Genomic DNA, 18,421 nt, shown 5'->3' with positions numbered 1-18,421 from the left:
GAGGCAAATGGGTGTGTATGTGTGTTACACTTGTAATAAAGCTCTACTTTTATTTCTAGCCTGAGGATGTCTGTATGACTTAAAATATGTTTCCTTTTTTCTTCTTTCTTCACCAAGGTTCAGATCCCACATGCGAGGTGTTTTTATGGACTTCTCAGCAAACCTTCTTTAAGCCGGCACAGTCAATTCCTTTCCCAGGCCTTTCTTCAATCCATGCTTTCACTCCTCCATCTGGCATATGTATGTCATTATACTCTATTACTTTATCATTACATGTTATCATATTTAACACCGGATCAGTAAAATGAACAGTCTTAAGCAGTTATGAAACATGCTAACAGTATATGTAATTCTTAGTGCATGTCCTTCTCGCTGGAACAAACGACTCGGCACTGTACGTGTGGAAGCCTGAACTGATCCAGTTCACTAAAGTCGTAAAGTCCTCACCAGCTCAGCAGATCCTCTATCTGTCCGTCTTGTCCCTTAATGCGACAAAGAGTCTGATCGTAGCTACAGAAGGATCAGACTCTGTCATTTATGAGTTGATCTCAGTGTCCAACCAGTCTGACTTCATCCCCAGGTAAATTATATTAAGTAACTGCTTCATCGTAGCTATTGTTGATAGTATTGCATGATGCCTGCATTGCCAATAAGATATTCTTTCTCAGTATAAGAAGGGCAAATAAATGTTGTTAAAGTGCTTTAATAATCTGCATTTGGATTTGATTTAACCTTAAATGGCTGTGGCCTACATTTATATATTAATTCTTTATGAACCCTACCACTATGCCAATAAAAGCAGCTGCATCAGTCAAGTTCATATATTCAAATATACTTCTCAGGCAGATTTTTTTATTGTAGTATGAGGGCTATATCAATCCCAATATTGAAATGCATCTTTACTGTGTATGAAATGACACTATTTAAGGACATACCAATTCTTGAAATGTACATCTGAAATGAATTGTTTCTGAAAGTGCGAGCTTGCAGCATGAAAGGTCATCATCAGAGCCGTCCTTCTAGCTCAGTGACCAGCCATGGAGGAAGAATGCTATTTCTACAGCAGTGTCAGGGCTATTGTCCCACGCTGACTAGTCGACAAGTCATTCAGTCTATACAACACTTAATTCTTAGCTTATTAAAATTATTAACTGTGCTTTTTTTCAGTTTTTTTGTGTCACTTTAAGACATTAGAACATGTTCTGTTTTGTTTACATTTAGTTCTGCTGAGCTCTTGTTCCAGCCTGGAGTGAGTGAATTAGAGATAGCTGTGAACATAATCAATGACGACACTCCAGAAGTGGAAGAACGTTTCCGTGTGAGCCTCAAGAACCCGAAAGGAGGTGCTGAGATTGGCTTTCGCAGCCAGGTCACTGTGATCATTTCAGCTAATGATGATGCTTATGGCGTTGTTGGCTTTGCCCAGGTATTACAGATTGGGATCGAACCATTCATACTGGCTTAGAACAGTTCTTCAAACCAGTTTCATGAATATACATACATTATAGATCTCTGTATTAAAGGCCAGACCTTTATCTGTAGCAGACCTTTATCTGCTGCATACAAAGTTTGACCGTCATTAAGCTCTGTTAAACATTCCCCTCATCTTTTGTTGTCCTGTGGCCAGAACTCTCTCTCTCTGGAGGTGGATGAGTTGGAAATTGATAACCCATTCTCTCTGAGTTTGGAGAGGAGGAGAGGCACTTTTGGGAGGCTCACTGTGCGCTGGGCAGCCAACGGAAGCCTGGAGGACATTTTCCCAACGCTCGGAGTGGTAAGATTTTATATTTTATATACTGTATGCTTATATCCTTATATAATTTCTGTAAATCATGGATCATTTCAAAAGGCGTTTTGATGGAACTAAAGTTCTCATTCACTCCAGTAACAGGAAATCGATTTTAACTTTAATAATTTTTCTGACAGGCTAATGTCAGTGGTAGTTAATTATTTTTTTTTTTCATTTTGTTTTTCTAGGTGACATTTGCCGAGAGTCAGACTATAGCCATCATCTCACTAACTGTATTAGCTGACAGTGTTCCAGAAGTAGCAGAGAAAGTGGATATCGTGCTAACTGACATCACAACTGTTGGAGTCACGGGTCCATCCACGAGAGCTGTGATTGACCCACAACGTTCCAGAGCCGAGATCACCATAAAGGCTAACGGCTCTCCGTACGGAGTGATCGGATGGCACCTCGACTCCCAGTATTTCATCACAAGCGAGCCTCCAAGTAAATCAAGTCTGAGCATATTTTGGCCAAACTAATATAATTAAAGGCGCCTCGACTCATAATCGCCTAATTCCACATTATTGCGGTGTACCACAAATAGTCGAGTCTCTCATTTTCTACCATTAGTATGAATTGATTGCTGAGAAATATGTAAATAGCTTGCAGAGATTTTCACATATATGGCATTCAAATGACACTTGAGCTCAGATGTTCATATTTGTCTTTCATCTTCCCACTTTTAGGAAGCCCGACTAATATCACATTGAGCATTGTGAGAGATCAGGGAACATCTGGGAATGTTATGGTCCACTATACCACCAGACCTGCACTGTCACTAGCACTGATTAATCAAGCCAGTGAGGGTCAGGACTTTGTTGCCAAACAGGCTAGAGTCATCATGATGGAGAATGCAACTGTTGTCCTCGTTACTATCACCATCTTACCGGTAATTAGTCCATCATTGTTTCCATGCATCAGAAAAAAATGTTTTTCTTAAACCTCTTTGGGCTCTTGGGTTCACACATACTGTAATAATTTTCATATCACACATCTGTAGCTTCTTGTATTATTTATGAAATTATGGAAAGATCTGTTTTTAGGTCATTTTTCTATTTCTATTTTGCATTTAAATAATATGGACAGTTTATTTTAAATAAACAATACAACTCTATGAGGTATTCTGCTATAGGAACATAATCAACAATGTGGTGGTTTGATGTAGAGTTATTTTCCCCACCACATATTTTAATATATCTATAACAGCATGTTTGAAGGTATTTTATTCCTCTTATACCCCAGCAGTTTTCCAACAAGTGAAGTGGAAGGGAAGTGGCAATGAAGGGAAATTGTAACTTAGTGGTTATAGTGTTGGACTACTGATATAAAGGTTGTGAGTTTGAACCCCAGGACCACCAAGCTGCCACTTATGGGCCCCTAAGCAGGGACTTTAAGCCTCATTTGCTCTGCTGTATAAATGAGATCAGGATGAGGGGATCTGCCAAATGCTGTAAATGTAAACAAACATAGCCATGAGAAACCATACAAAAATTCACCAACACAAATCTTTCATTTATTATTTTCAGGAACGCAGAAAGAACATAAATGCAGGTTAAAAGGTTTTTTATTAGTCCAGACAATCAAACCAAGAATGAGATTCAAGATCAGTGTTAAGATGCAGGCAAGGGTCAGGAGATCAACCAACAACATAACATGCAAAGCATAAATGTTAAAGGCAACATAAAACATAAAAGGCAAAGCAAGAGCAAGTCAAGGAAACCAGAAACAACGTCAAAAGCAGAATATTGACAAACGGTCAACTGTTTGGTAAAGACAATAAGGGCTTATACCTTCACAAGGGCTTATACTTGTGTGTGAGCTGTGAGTGCTTATTTACTGAGAACGTGGCTGCGGTGGTTCAGTAGTTCAGTGAACATGATGGTGGTGTGTGCCCTTGGCAGCTATGTTGTTAGGCAGCGCTGTATTCATTATATAACATCAGGTAATTATTCATTTATAATTATGTTTAATCATAGCAGAAGAGCCACTAGATGCTTCATTTTTTGTTTATAGACTTACGTTACTGAGAATTGGAAAGACTTTTAAAAATGTGTTTAAACATGTCGATTAAAACTATAAAATAAATAAAAAAATTTTCTTTGAGGAAACATTTTATTTTTTTATAGTTTTTAATCGACATGTTTAAACATATTTTTAAAATCCATTCATGAAGTCATTGTATATGTTATTACTAAAAAAAATATATAAAATTAGAACAGGTGCATTCATTTAAACCAGAGCTACAGTCATGTGTACTAAAGAGTTAATTCAGTCCTTCTGACCAATCAGAATTGAGCAATTGAGCTGAATTATATGGTATAATATATTTGAATGTCTTAACTTGCACATTCTGGGATAAGAAAATAATTTTTTAAAATAAAATCATTACTAGTTTTTCTTCTTTGTTAGCATTGTTTTATTTATTGTTTTATTTATTGATCCTTTTAACTTATACATAGCTTTAGTAAAATGTTTCATTAGTCCTGGTATCATAGTTTTCAGACAGCTCAGGCCAGCTATGCTAAAATATAAATAAAGCAGTTGTATGCAGTTGTTAGTTGCTAAAACAGAGAAACTTAAACCATGGCTTTGTTTTTAATTTCCTGAAAAATATCTCTCCCTTCTGCAAATTGCAGCAATTGTTGAGTATTTTACACTCGTTCACCTCAAGCTTCATGAGTTTTGTTTGGACTGAGAGGACTCGATTGTGTCTCCTGGCCAGCGATCACATACTTTGCTAGAGTGACTGCTGTTTTAATACTGAGCTGCTGACACTTCATGCTTTTGAAGGGTTTTTTTTTCCATTTCTGATTATGTGGGTGCTTGTGTCATCACAGGATGATATTCCAGAATTGGCTGAGACATTTCTAGTGAACATCACCGGAGTGGAGTTGATGGGAGATCAGAGCGGGGCAGGCCAACCTCGAATAAGGAGGCCTGGAATGGAGATTGCTGAGATCACAATTCAAGAAAACGATGACCCCAGAGGAGTCCTTCAGTTTAATGTGTCTAAGGTATGATTTTTTTTTTTATTATCCATTTTGTTTTTTGCACATAATAGAGATATGTAAGTATAAGAAAGAGGTTGGGTATTTGGGTGCTTTTTTCAATAATAATTGACAACATCTGTATTTTCAGGACGCTTCTGGATTAGTGTTTGCCTATGAGGTTCCTCCTCCAGGTAATGTCCTGTATCTACCAGTGGTGAGGGTTGCTGGTCGGACCGGTCGGCTTGTGTTGTACTGGGAAGCACAAGCAGTCATTGCTACTACTGACGACTTCGCCCCGTCTTCAGGCAACCTAACATTTCAAGATGGACAGGTTTCTATTTGAATCGACAATCTTAAACATGACCTCTGTTAAAAATAGGGAACCCAGATTACTCATAAATTAAAGCAATCCTTGATCAACCTACAATGGGAGAAATTCTCCAATATTATTCCATCTCTTCCGTCTTTGTAGGAAAGTGGCATGATCGCGATCACCATTATTGATGATGCTGTTGTGGAGTCTACAGAAACCTTTCTTGTCAAACTCACACAAGTAATAGGAGGAGCCAGACTGGGAACTGACACTTCTGTTCTGGTCAACATCCCCGCCAATGATTCACCTCTGGGTCGCTTTGGATTCCAGGAACTAACAGTACATATGAAATAAAAATGCTTCTCTAGAACAACATTCCTCTTTGCTCTCTTCACATGCTGCATTTCTTGTACAGCTCAAAATGATATTCTTGTTCTCTAGATTACTGTCTCTGAGCCCCAGTTTCCTGGTGACCCTGCATCCCTGGCGAATCTGACAGTGGTTCGAAGTGCGGGTGGTGAGGGAACGGTCTATCTCATCTGGGTCCTGGAGCTGCAGGGGAGAGATGATCTACAACCTCATAATGGGACTCTTGTGTTTAATGGGGTGTGTTTCGGAAATTCACCTGGATTCCTGCATTAGAAAGTTTTAAATGGAGATCAAATTTCTTTTGAATTTATGGACTTTTCGATTGTACTAATAATGCACAATGATTTATGATTTAGAACTTTAATTTTAATTTTATTGTATTGAATTACTATATTAATTCTGTATTATATATGTAACTATATATATATATATATATATAAATATATATATATTAAACATTATACTCATTGTTTTGTATTGCAGTAATTGTATTTTACTCATTTTTGCTATTGTATTAATATATATTAAATACTAATACTATACTAATAATTATAATAATCTTGTCATTCTGTCCAGAGTGAGTCGAGAAAATCTTTAGTGATCCAGGCTTTGGCTGATGTAGTGCTGGAGGGTGAAGAGAAGTTCACAGTCCAGCTTCTCTCTGCCAGAAACGAAGCTGTTATTGACCCCACAAGAAGTGAGTGTTTAGGCTATTCTCTGTCATTTCCAGTATTAGTAAACAGGCATAACTGCAACTCTGGAACAATCATGAAAGCCTCTCAGAGCTTATGAAGTGTCCTCATGATATGACTGCAGAGATCTTCCAGAGATTGTGAATCATGAACCTTATGCTAATAGGGCTTGTTAATTTTCATATTTGCTTTATTAGATCTGGCCTCAATTGTGATTAGAGCTGACCGTGGAGCTCTGGGCATCATTGGCATCGCTGACTCTTCTAGGAATGTGCTTATTGGAGAACCTCAGGGCATGTACAATGGCACAGCTCTCATCAGGTACAACCTTTTTTTTTTGTTGCTGTCATTTTACTTTTGAGAGAATTGTTGAATAATATAGTGTGTGTGTGTTACAGTCTTGTCAGAGGGCCAGGCATTTTTGGTGAGATTGAGATATTCTGGAACATCACACCAGCCGACACCAGGGAGTTTGTGGAAACCTCAGGGAAGTTGATCATGAGAGATCGGCAGTCTGCAGCAACCATTCAGCTGATGGTGAGAGAACCAAAAGACATATTTTATGCAGGTTAAAACTGAGCTCAGATATATCTATGGATGGATCTATTCTCATATGTCTATAAAGTTACAAAACACTATTAAACACACCGAAAACTGAAGCCAGATGCCACATGCTATATGGGTATACTTCTCATTTTTATGTCTTGTCTTCTTTTCTCTTTCAGGCTGTGGATGATGATATTCCAGAAGAAAAGCGTCTGTATGAGCTGAGTCTCACATCATTAACTCCCGCTGCAGACATCAGCCCCAGTCGACAGCGTGCCACCATCACCATGGCAGCCAGTGATCTGCCTTATGGTCTCTTCTCCTTCTCCCAGTCCTCGCTGAGTATAATAGAAGAGGACAGATCAGTGAGATATCTTTTTATCCAGTGATTGTCTAACATTCAAACACTTTAATTCAGTGACAGCTGATATACATCGTAATACATTGACATAGCTGAATAACAGTGAGGTCATTGAAAAAAATTCCCTGTTACAGTTTGGATAAAATATACTGTGGTTTTAGGAATACAAACAGATAAAAAGCTATATTATACAATATGATTAATAATGTGTTCTACCTCTTTTTTAAAGTCCTGTCACTCTAAACCAGTTTACCATCACAGATGCTCATGAAAATATAATTTAGACCTTATTTTAGCTGAGTGCTACGATCTGATACAGGTCTCTAATGTCTGTGTATTATTGCTCCAGCTGAACATCACAGTGCTACGTTCCATGGGCCTGTTGGGTAGTGTGTGGGTGAGTTTCCACACAGAGGGGCAGACTGCAGTGAGTGGGCTGGACTTTGAGCAGTCATCAGGCAGGCTACTGTTCAGCCCTGCACAAAGCTCCAGAGTCATTCCACTGAAGATTGTGGATGATTTACTAGCAGAGGGACCTGAGCAATTCTACCTTAACATCACCCAGGTGCAACTCCTCAATGACAGGTAGAGAAACAAAAACCTTGGCATCACTTCAATACAGCATAGAATATTATACGCCACATGTTTTTTTTTATTCTAATCCCCATAGTGCACTCAACTTTACCATAAGAGAACACGGCCTCCAAATAGACCAGCCTCCAGCCATAGGCAATATCTCCTCAATCATGATTGTCATCCTGAAGAATGACAATGTTGAGGGCATCCTGGAATTCGACCCTTCTTTCATTAACATTACTGGTACACACACACAAACACACACACTTTACACACTCACTCAGTAGTCAATCAGTTTACAAGTTAAAATCAGTTTGAAATTAGTGTTACTGACTAAAATCAGCCACCTAATTAATTTATCTCTGAACAGATAGATAGATAGATAGATAGATAGATAGATAGATAGATAGATAGATAGATAGATAGATAGCAAGTGATAGATTTAGAGCAGAACATTTTTTACTGTGTTACCGCAAAGAGCCGCATCATACACATGGGCACACATGAACATCACCTTTTTTTTTCCCTGCCATTTTGAGAGCGAACTTGACACAAATTGTTTACTCAAATGATCTTGCTCCTACTGGGAAACTTTGAGGTATTTTCATCCCACTCACATACGCGTTTGACAAAATTACCGTATTGAACTCAAGCGAAGCGAACACGCATATTAAAAAGGCACAAATACAAACTTCGATATGAGCGTAAGAGCCACATGAAACCGGGCAAAGAGCCGCATGCGGCTCGGGAGCCGTGGGTTGGCCACCCTTGATTTAGAGAGAGAGAGTCTGACTTATATAAAGGAATGGAATTAGTATATATTTTTTTTCATTCTGTGTTGTGGTTTGGGAAAATCCTTCACATGGTGAAACGTTGACATTTAACTTTACTGATTTAAATTAGCTTCTCATTGCCATATATTAATTAAAATCGAATTAAAATCCTGGATATTCAGAAATGAAGAGGGATAAGAATTTGCATTTAAATATTCTAACATTACTACAGAGAGCATCACACACAACCAGTATTTGATTATAAACTGTGAACTGATCAGACTTATTTCCATTTCACTATATTTCACTGTGTGGGGAAATCAGCCTGGTTTTATCCATTTATTCCTGTTCCTTCCACATTTGTTCAGTTCACACCTCTGGGGTTGCCAGGTTTTTCTCAGGCAAATGAGTTTTTCAGGTTCCCCTTCATAGAAGCTCATAAATTTAAGCCACAAGAAACAAGCAATAGAAAATGCACACTAGTAAATTGCAATACAGTGTTGAAAGACAAAATTATGTTTTTAGCAATAAAATTAACAATGCGGTACGATACGATGCGATATGTTGTCCTGTTCATATGTTTTCATTATTGCTTGTTTTAGTTGAGGAGGATGTTGGCACTCTGTCTGTCCCTGTCCTGAGGAGAGTGGGTGTGTACGGGCAGGTCAGCGTCGACTACGTTACCAGAAGCATTACGGCACAGTCTGGAACAGATTACATCCTACAAAACGACACTATAACATTCAGGCCTGGTCAGAACATCAGCCACATTAATGTCTCCATAGTGGATGATTTGGAGAGGTGAGTGAGGCTGAAAGTGTCACTGATTTAAAATTGAGGACAGTTATGTAGTGGGAGATTTCAAATTTGAATATCCTGTTTCGTTTAACACAAATAAATCATCTGAAATTACTCCATACATTTTCACAGGGAATATAACGAGGTGTTTGAAATCCGGCTCACCGCAGCCTCAGGAGGAGCGATACTGGGCACCCGACTCATCGCTCACATTACCATTGCTAAAAGCGACTCACCCAGCGGAATGGTCCGATTCGTCAATCGAACTGTGATCTCCATCCCAAACCCTGACAGCACACTGAGGCTCAGCCTCGTTCTGGAGCGCTTCGGGGGGGTTGTGGGTGATGCCATGGTGAGCAGTATTCCACATGAGGGGAAATGATTTTAAAAACCTTCCATTCGATGTTACTTTATTCAGTCAGCAATGTGATAATGGGAGTCAGGGATCGGACAGCTGACCGAGAATAGATAGATAGAGCTGTCAAATTAATGAGAGGGAAAGCTTAGAGTTGGAGACTACTCCAACTTGCTGGACTACAGTAGGCAATGTTTTCAGTAGAGTAACAACAGATGTATGTGAATATCAATAATTCCTCCATCATTATGCGTAATAATCATGTTCTTCGGAAAACATTCAGAGCCTACGCTGGCTCATTTCAGGTTTTCCTAAATAAAACTTTCAAATTTTAAAAAGAAATTTATTAGCAGCATCATTTAAATGATGGTAAAATGACATTTTATGACTTTAATAATAGACCTTACTTGTTTTTTTTCTCTTCAGACAATAATCCTAATTGTGAAATATTGTTCTCTCTCAGATAACGTGGAACATTCTAGGACCTAACACAAATGAAGTTTTGCTGCCTGTAAACACAGATTTCGGTGAGCCTGTAAATGGATCATTCGATTTCAGAGATGGAGAAGGGGGAACGCGTAGCATCGAGCTCTACATTCTGCCCCATGGTGAGGTGGAAGTGGAGGAAACGTTCATAATTAGACTCAGCCACCTGTTTGGAGACATGGATGTTGACCCCAGAGCAGGCTCTGTCACCCTGCGGGTATGTTGATGTTATACTAGTGACGGTGCTCGGGATTAATATATTCCATAATGTTGTTGTTAGGATGAAATATAATTTAGTGTGGATGTTCAAGTCAGATTGCTAAAGGCACAGATACATAAAATTCTTTGCTTGCAGTTTAGAAAGACAACTTACATGACTGTTTGGGGAAAAATCAATTTACTTTTAATGGGGTTAAACGTTCACTGGGTTCATGATCCGAAGGTCACAGGTTTAAGCTCCAGCACTGCCAAGCTGTCACTGTTGGGCTCTTGAGCAAGATCCTTAACCCTTGTCTGACCCCAACTTCTTAGCAAGTTGGGATATGCAAAGAAAAAACGTTCGCTGTATTATAGTGTACATGTGACAACATAAAGGTTCCATCTTCTCATCTAACATTTTCATATTGAGGATATACACATATGTCCAAATGTCTTTAATCATCTTCTTCTAGCAGTGATTTAATATTTTATTTCACTCGGGCCATGTTGTCACTATCAATCCAACCAGAGAGGGTAAATAAAAACACAAAATGCAATGTAAAAATTATTCTTTTTCTTACTGATTACTGACAAAATCTGCATAATGCATAATGAATCCTTGTGTGTGTGTGTGTGTGTGTGTGTGTGTGTGTGTGTGTGTGTGTGTGTGTATGTGTGTGTGTGTGACAGATTGCAAAGTTTGGTGACCCAAATGGCATAGTGCAGTTCTCTGAGCAGGATCTGAGAGAACGTGTTTATAGTGAACCTGCAGACTATGAAGGTCCTCTAAACATCTCCCTCCTTATCACACGCAGAGAAGGAGTCATGGGAAACATCACTGTAAGAATAACACGCATACAAAACTCTTTTGGAATAATCTCATCCCCTTTGTATCTCCTCATACCAAGGCTATTTTCATGGTGCTACAGTAGCCTTTTGAAGTATCACTTTATTAGTAGTGCATTAGGAGAGACCTTTTTAAGATGGCATGACCAGATAAGTCCAGGCACCTTGAATAATAGTGTCTGTAATAAGATAGGATAAGATAAGATATACCTTTATTTGTCCCACAGTGGGGAAATTTCTATGTTACAGCAGCAAAGAAAAAGAAATAACACTAACAGAAAGTTTCAGTATGACAAAGATTACTAACATTTATTTGTATTTTATTGAATGTGTTTTATTAAACAGAAGGAAAATGATTTATTACACCCAGGTCGATTTCTTTTCCACAGGTATTGTGGGAGATCCTCAGTGACACAGACACAACAGGTGACTTTCTCACACTTCGTGGCTCAGCTACCATTCTGGCCGGTGAGCGTCTAGCAGAGATCGTCCTTACCCTGCTGCCTGATGCCATGCCTGAGCTGGAGGAGGTCTACACAGTCCGTCTGAGCTCTGTAGATGGCGGTGCTGAACTCGATGCCAACCGCAGCAGTGTCCGCCTCCGGGTCCGTGCCAACGATGAGCCACACGGAGTGTTTGCCCTTTTCACTGAGCAACAGAAGCTACTTGTGAATGGCACTGACCGCAGCAGGTACCTGGCGCTTAATATTAGCAGGCTGGCTGGAACGTTTGGTAACGTCAGTGTCGAATACCAAATCAGCTATCCCACTCCTGGCCAGAGCTTCACTGAGGACCGGTCTACTGGGAGAACTGTGGTGAAGGATGGAGAGAAGTCTGCCAGTATCATTGTACCAGTTAGCACACAGGTTTGTCATTCACATATATGTGTGGTGTTATTTCAATATACATGCTTTCCATTTAAATACACATTGTACACCATTTCGTTCACGAAAATTTTATTCTAATGGTATTCTAATCTTATGCTAATGCTTCTAATCATATACAGTGCCTCTTGGATAATCAGGTGTATTAGAAGTGTACCTTTGCAAAAAGAATGCAATGTACTGTAATGATTGATTGAACTCCAGGCAGATTTTTCTTTTTGTCCAGTTTTGGTGAGTCTGTACCCACTGTAGCGTTCTTGTCTGTTACGAATGGACCCTGTTGAGGTCTTCTGCTGTTGTATCCAGTTCACCTCAACATTAAACATTTTTTTTATTTTGAGACGCTTTTCTGTTCACTGCTGTTTTAAAGAGTGATTGAGTTACTGGAATTTTCTGCTCAAACCAGTGTGGTCTTTCTTCTCTGACCTCTATCAGTTTATCAGAAATATTCAAACCAGCCTATGTAGCACTTACAACCATGCCATAATGTCTGATGTTTGATTTTACATGATTTTAAGCAGTGTGTTGCTGTAACGATTGGCTGATAACGACATGAACGAGCAGGAAGTGTACAGGTGTTCCTTATAAATTAACTGCAGTGTTTATTATAGTAATGAGAGTCAGAGTTCTAGATACTTCTATGAACCTGATATTGTGTTGTGTTGGCAACAGAGTCTGGACTTAAAACATATTTATGAGTAACTACTTCTTTCATTCTAATGAAGCTCAATGTAAATTTTTTTGCTAACATCCTGTTCTTCTTTGCAGGTTTTCTTTGTAACAGGTTTTAACATCACAGTACAACTGATGAATGTCAGTTTGATAGGACCTCTGCTCAGCTCTCCTCCCCGTGTGCGGCTGGATGCAAAGATTGCCCTTGTGTCTGTACCTGAAGAGGCTGCCAATGCTGAAGTCAGTTTCCATATTCCATATTTATTACTCAGCTAAAATGCAAAACCAAATTCCCACCAGAGGGCACTATAGTTACACTTACACTATAACTTGCACTTTTTTGTACTTTCCATTTCCATCAGCGACTTTCAGGTTTATATTTTTTTCCTAGTAAATGAATCACCCTCTTTCCAGGTGGGCTTTGCCTCCTTAGACCTGCAGGTGTCTGATGTCAGGAGCGGCCGATGCGATGCAGCAATCAACAGGCTCGGTCTCTATGGAGATGTGACTGTGCAGTGGAGAGCTGGATTCCCTCCTGGACAGACTCCATCAGGCTACCAGCCCGGTGCAATCACTCCCAGCTCAGGTTAGTAGTTATCATCAAACTCAGACACAAAGGACATACAGATATTCACACTGTTGATCTCAAAGTTCGAGACTGATAGTATTAAATAATAAAACTGAAGCATTAGTGCCAACGCATATATATAGTATAGTTCACGTAATTCACGAAATTATAGTTTAGGTCTTTGCACTTTTCCCAGTGTTGCTTAATACTGTGTTTGCTGTTTCACTTATTGTCTGTAGGCACTGTGACCCTGTCTCATGGCCAGAGGAACATACTCGTATCTTTTGTAGCTGAGTATAATATGTCTGTGCCTGTTACACATGCAGTACACCTGACTTCTATAGAGTCCATGTCACCTGGAGGAGCTAGATTCAGGTAATACCTGCTTTATATGTCCCTTTAAATCCATGTAATTCTATTTTTATTGTTGTTGTCATCATTGCACCCTAATGAGACTATGAGGTGGAGCCTAAATTATACTTGTGACATTAATGAGGCTGAGCATTAAAATATTTGATAAAATTCCACTTAGAGGTTTTTGAAACAAATCACTCTGTATTTTTCTTATCATTTTATATAATGTGAAAACATTGTTCTAATGTTTATATATTGTTTTATTGTTCAGACCTGGTTACACCGTGGCAGAGGTGGAGTCACTGGGACTGTATCAATTTCATCCTGACTCTCTGAAGCTGGCTATTACAGAGGACGTGCACACCGTCACTATCTATGTCCAGCGCCTCTATGGCTTTCGCACCAACCGCACCCAGCTATACTACAGGACCTGGCCGGGTAGTGCTCTTGCCGGCGAAGATTTTACCACAGTGCACGATGGGCAGCTACTTTTTGAAGGCCGCCAAAGAACTGCTGCCATCAACATCTCCATTCTGGATGACTCACTGATGGAACCTAACGAGACATTTTATGTGAACTTGACTGATGTTCGCGTTATCAGTGCAGGTTCTACTTCTCCCAGTGCTCATCCACGTATTGTAGCTGAAAACAGTGTTTCTGCTATTACCATTCTTGCCAGTGACACGGTTATTGGGTTTGGATTATTAAGTATCGGTCCAGCAATGAGCCGCACTTCTGAAGACAGGCTGGAGGGGGCGCCGCCTCAACAAGTCACCCTAAGAGTGCGCAGGACAGCAGGGGAGACAGGGGTGGTAAGCGCCCGGGTGCGAGTTTATGATGGTGGTCTTGTTTCTCCTGAGCTGTATGGAGCACCTTTCCTTCAGGAACACAATGGGACATGGGCAAGGGAAAGGGACGACTTTACACTGGAGTCACAGACGGTCACTCTGGTGGAGGGGCAAACAGAGGCTGAGGTCAGACTCTTTATTCTAGATGACCAGGAGCCAGAGGGACAGGAGGTCTTTTATGTCTACCTTAGTGACCCAGAGGGGGGAGCGCAGATCATCAGCTCTCCAGATCAGAGTGGCATCACTTTCTTTGCCAAAATCATTATTCTAGGTAAGTGCATTGTTTGTCCTCTGTTGCCACTTTGTAATGGATTTGTTTGAAGATAAACTGACATCTGTTGTAATGTCAAAACGTACATCCCAGTATCTTTCATTGGTTAACTTTTTACTTTGGTTTATCAGTCTATTATGATACTCTGAAATTTGTTAAATAAGGTTTCAATGAGACAAGGATATTGAATTAAATATAGAGTATAGAATTCACATTCAAAATGTAGAAAAGTTAACAAAAAAGAACATTTTCGAGTAGAGAATTGTAAAAAATTCTTGTAATATGGATGTTACAATTCCAAACAAGTAACAAAGCTTTAAAAAAACAGAAAGCTAATTGTCTCTATATCTAAAATAGTTACATATATTACAAAAAGAACTGATATTTATTTTCTGGCCTGGAAATCTATCTTCACCTCTAGGCCAAGCAAAGGTGCCCAAAACCCTTTTCTTAAATATCTGTCTATACTGCAAACATACTGTGGTTTCAAGAGAAGGCATAGCGTTTGTGAATAAAATGTGAAAGCTTGTAAAAAAAAATTACAAACTGTTCCTAGCAGCCGTTCTAATCTAAGCAAATGTTTGATCAGTTTTATGACGAATGCTTTCTATAATGTATTCCTCTCAGGAAGTGACTTTCACAATGGAATTGTGGGCTTCACTTTGACTTCTCAGTCAGGCCAGGTTCTGGATGAAGACTCAGACAACAGGACAGTAGTACTCTTCCTCCAGCGGCAGGAAAACAGGTAAACATCTTCTGCATCTTTCACTGTCAAATTCCTAATGTTACTGCTTTCCACAGTTCACAGTGCTGTACAGAATGAACTCTGTGGCTGTGTGTTGTGTGTTGACAGAGCATTTGAGGATGTTTTTGTGTCCTGGAGGGCCACATTCAGCCTCACAGCTCCAGCATTGCTCAGTGAGGGAGTTAATCTGACACAAGAACTGCAGCAGACTTCAGGAAGTGTGCTGTGCAGGAGAGGACAGGTTCTCTGTCTCCTCCAACTAGAGGTTCGGCCAGATCAGGTACAAAGGCAGAAGGATGCTGTCGGAGAAACTAATACCAGCTGTCTAATCATATGTCGCCTTCTCTCACTTGTGTACATTTTCTCTGATGCTTCTTAATTTCTTGTGCAGCATGTATTGTTACCTTGTGAGTTTTGTCTTCTGAAACTCTGGTTTCCTCCCAAAGTCCAATGGCGTGCAGTGAAGGATGATTGGCATCGCTCAGTTGTCCGCAGTGTGAATTGGTGTGTGTGTGTTGGGGGAGAAAATACAAATTAATAGATAGATGGATTGATGATTAAAGCACTTTCTAAACCCCACACATGGTACAAAGGATGGTATAAAATAGTGTCGTTATTCCATAGTGTCATTTAACCTATTATTAACGTGTCAGCTTTGACAGATCTTTTCCATTTCCCTCCCCACTCTACAAGATCTTTGAATCTCCTCCGGTATTTTTGCTCTTTGCAGGATCCTGAGTTCCAGGTGTGGTTCCTGGTGGAGATCTATGAAGTAGGAGATGGTGCGGCTATTAACCAGAGTGCTCGCGTCGCTAACATCACCATGCTGGAAAGTGATGACCCACAGGGCCTGGTGTATTTTGCCGTAGGCTCTCGGCTGCCTGTGGCCACGCTCCAAGCGAACAGAGTCACTCTTCAGGTCTATAGGGAAGGCAGTGTGGCATCAGCTATATCTGTGAAGTATCGATTACAGGTGAGGTGCACTGACAGACTGTACATCTACTCAAACAAAAACAGTCAGGGAGAGAAATTATATTGCTATACAAACATACACACTGCTGATGAAGAGTAGTAATCTCCCTCACACACACAAACACACTCAGACAACCTGTTGTTCTTTGACTGCAAATTCTCATCTCTCTTGAGTGTATTTTATTTGTTTCTCAAAAAAACTCTCTGTGTGCACAGACCTTGTAAAGTATCTTGAGACTCCTGAAAACACATTCATGTCTAGCAGAAGTCTAAGGGCAGTATCTGAATGTCTTTACAAAGCTTTTATATTACATTTTATCTAGTGAAACTGAACAAAAACACATTTAATTCAGTCTGCTTATGCTTTCTGGTTATTTAGGAGAAAATAAGACTGATTTATCCTTTTAATCTTCCACAGGAGCTCCCAAAGGCTGAGTCTATTGGTCCCACTCTGATCTGGCCTGCTGTGGCTGATGCAGATTTCATCATGGCCAGTGGTTATCTTACATTTGATATTGGGCAACACAGCACTGGTTTGGATATCAGCCTCACACCTAGCGTCGGCTCCTCAAACCCCACACCCAAACGTTTTCACGTAATTCTCTCTGATGCCACCGGAGGTGCCCGGGTTCACCCAGTGTACGGGACGGCAAACGTAACTCTGGTTTCAGACACTGACACTCAGGCTGTGTGGGCACTGCTGGAACAGCTTCATCAACCTCTGGATGAGACACTAATTAACCGTGTGCTGCAAGGACTTATTAATAAAGTCAGCACTGACATGACGCACGAACAGATGAGCGCCGTGCTGGATGCAGCGTGGAAGGTGAGGATGAGTGTGTGGCTTTGCCATTGCTTATGAGTTTATATTAGCATGTTTTTGAAACTGAGTCAAAATTGTGTTCCCAGTCTAGCCTTCATATCCAATGACATAGTGTAGGCAAGCAAATACGTGTTTTTTTCGCCATTCATTTTATACAGTGGCATACAGTATTACATAAAATTGTGTTAAGCAGAGAATGAATGATTTTCAGTAGTTATGTTCTGAGTCATATGTAGTGTAATGGAGATGGAGCTGGAGATGGTGTCCTCACTAGATCTACTAATGCTGTGTAGGCTTTAGTTTGAGACAGTACTAGATATTGACTTGTTGGACTTGGGAACTACATGTAAAGACAAAGACGGATTAAACATGAAGCTGATCAGCAGGGAATCATTTACATAAAGGTAATATTGTAGGTAAGATTTGTCAGAAAATATAACATGTCCATCGTGACTTTCATTACATCGAGATCTTGAGCGAGGCTGAGCAGACTCCTCTGAAAGACAGCAGCCGCGCTTTGACCTACGACCTCCTCTGCACCCTTGCCAAGCCGAGCCGCACAGACACCCGAGGCCTGAGCTATTTGGCAACAGTAGCCGAGCGTTTTGCCTTCTCGCTGGTTAGCGACACACCGTGCAGCACTGATGATAAGAGGTAAGAGTTTCAAGTCTACAATTGCATGAGTTAACAAGCTGGACCAAAAATTTTGCATAAAACCTGTTTGAATTTATAAACCAACAGTAATGCCAGATCAATCCTAATATGGCTGTTATGGTGCTGTACATTTATATGACCATATCTAGTATAATCTGGTCACTACCAGACCATGAATCATATTCTGTTCAACCCCCTAAATTCTGATCATCACTTAGCTATAGATCCAGCTGAATTGTTTGTAAGTCCTGTTCTTCTCTTTTGAATACTGTATTTTAATTTCTGTTAATATTTATATAAACAGTCAAATTCATGGAACATGTTAAGTAATTCTCCTGATGGCTGCTGTTTCAGTTCAAAATGTATGATTTATTTAGTTGATGTTTTACGGTCGTTACTGAATCTGATCTATGCACTTGCAGGGCAGAAATCTCTGCTGTGGTATGCAAATTATTTTTCCCTGCCAATCATAAACCCATTCAGGATATTGGTTCAGGTGAAGGTTAAATGCACTTGTTCATTTTATTGCAAATAATCA

General features: G+C 39.9%; 1 protein-coding gene across 1 annotated transcript in view; it reads left to right on the top strand.

Annotated features, from left to right (window-relative positions):
- The window catches only part of adgrv1 (adhesion G protein-coupled receptor V1), a 119,697-nt gene that overhangs the window by 48,521 nt on the left and 52,755 nt on the right, over nucleotides 1-18,421 (top strand). Inside the window, exons 51-80 of the mRNA XM_060883885.1 lie at nucleotides 118-240; nucleotides 358-580; nucleotides 1,222-1,426; nucleotides 1,628-1,774; nucleotides 1,978-2,233; nucleotides 2,476-2,678; nucleotides 4,627-4,803; nucleotides 4,928-5,110; nucleotides 5,252-5,431; nucleotides 5,534-5,698; nucleotides 6,038-6,158; nucleotides 6,351-6,474; nucleotides 6,552-6,690; nucleotides 6,879-7,064; nucleotides 7,410-7,645; nucleotides 7,731-7,879; nucleotides 9,012-9,210; nucleotides 9,340-9,559; nucleotides 10,026-10,265; nucleotides 10,937-11,086; nucleotides 11,482-11,958; nucleotides 12,745-12,888; nucleotides 13,063-13,234; nucleotides 13,456-13,591; nucleotides 13,842-14,689; nucleotides 15,317-15,434; nucleotides 15,543-15,714; nucleotides 16,165-16,407; nucleotides 16,825-17,232; nucleotides 17,699-17,883. Of these exons, the coding sequence (XP_060739868.1) occupies nucleotides 118-240; nucleotides 358-580; nucleotides 1,222-1,426; nucleotides 1,628-1,774; nucleotides 1,978-2,233; nucleotides 2,476-2,678; nucleotides 4,627-4,803; nucleotides 4,928-5,110; nucleotides 5,252-5,431; nucleotides 5,534-5,698; nucleotides 6,038-6,158; nucleotides 6,351-6,474; nucleotides 6,552-6,690; nucleotides 6,879-7,064; nucleotides 7,410-7,645; nucleotides 7,731-7,879; nucleotides 9,012-9,210; nucleotides 9,340-9,559; nucleotides 10,026-10,265; nucleotides 10,937-11,086; nucleotides 11,482-11,958; nucleotides 12,745-12,888; nucleotides 13,063-13,234; nucleotides 13,456-13,591; nucleotides 13,842-14,689; nucleotides 15,317-15,434; nucleotides 15,543-15,714; nucleotides 16,165-16,407; nucleotides 16,825-17,232; nucleotides 17,699-17,883 (6,529 nt within the window). The remainder of the gene's footprint in view (nucleotides 1-117; nucleotides 241-357; nucleotides 581-1,221; nucleotides 1,427-1,627; nucleotides 1,775-1,977; nucleotides 2,234-2,475; nucleotides 2,679-4,626; nucleotides 4,804-4,927; nucleotides 5,111-5,251; nucleotides 5,432-5,533; nucleotides 5,699-6,037; nucleotides 6,159-6,350; nucleotides 6,475-6,551; nucleotides 6,691-6,878; nucleotides 7,065-7,409; nucleotides 7,646-7,730; nucleotides 7,880-9,011; nucleotides 9,211-9,339; nucleotides 9,560-10,025; nucleotides 10,266-10,936; nucleotides 11,087-11,481; nucleotides 11,959-12,744; nucleotides 12,889-13,062; nucleotides 13,235-13,455; nucleotides 13,592-13,841; nucleotides 14,690-15,316; nucleotides 15,435-15,542; nucleotides 15,715-16,164; nucleotides 16,408-16,824; nucleotides 17,233-17,698; nucleotides 17,884-18,421) is intronic.

This window comes from Tachysurus vachellii, chromosome 12, assembly GCF_030014155.1.
Source record: "Tachysurus vachellii isolate PV-2020 chromosome 12, HZAU_Pvac_v1, whole genome shotgun sequence".
NCBI lineage: Eukaryota > Metazoa > Chordata > Actinopteri > Siluriformes > Bagridae > Tachysurus > Tachysurus vachellii.
Note: the sequence above shows the minus strand (reverse complement) of the source record. Positions and strands in the feature narration are given on the sequence as shown.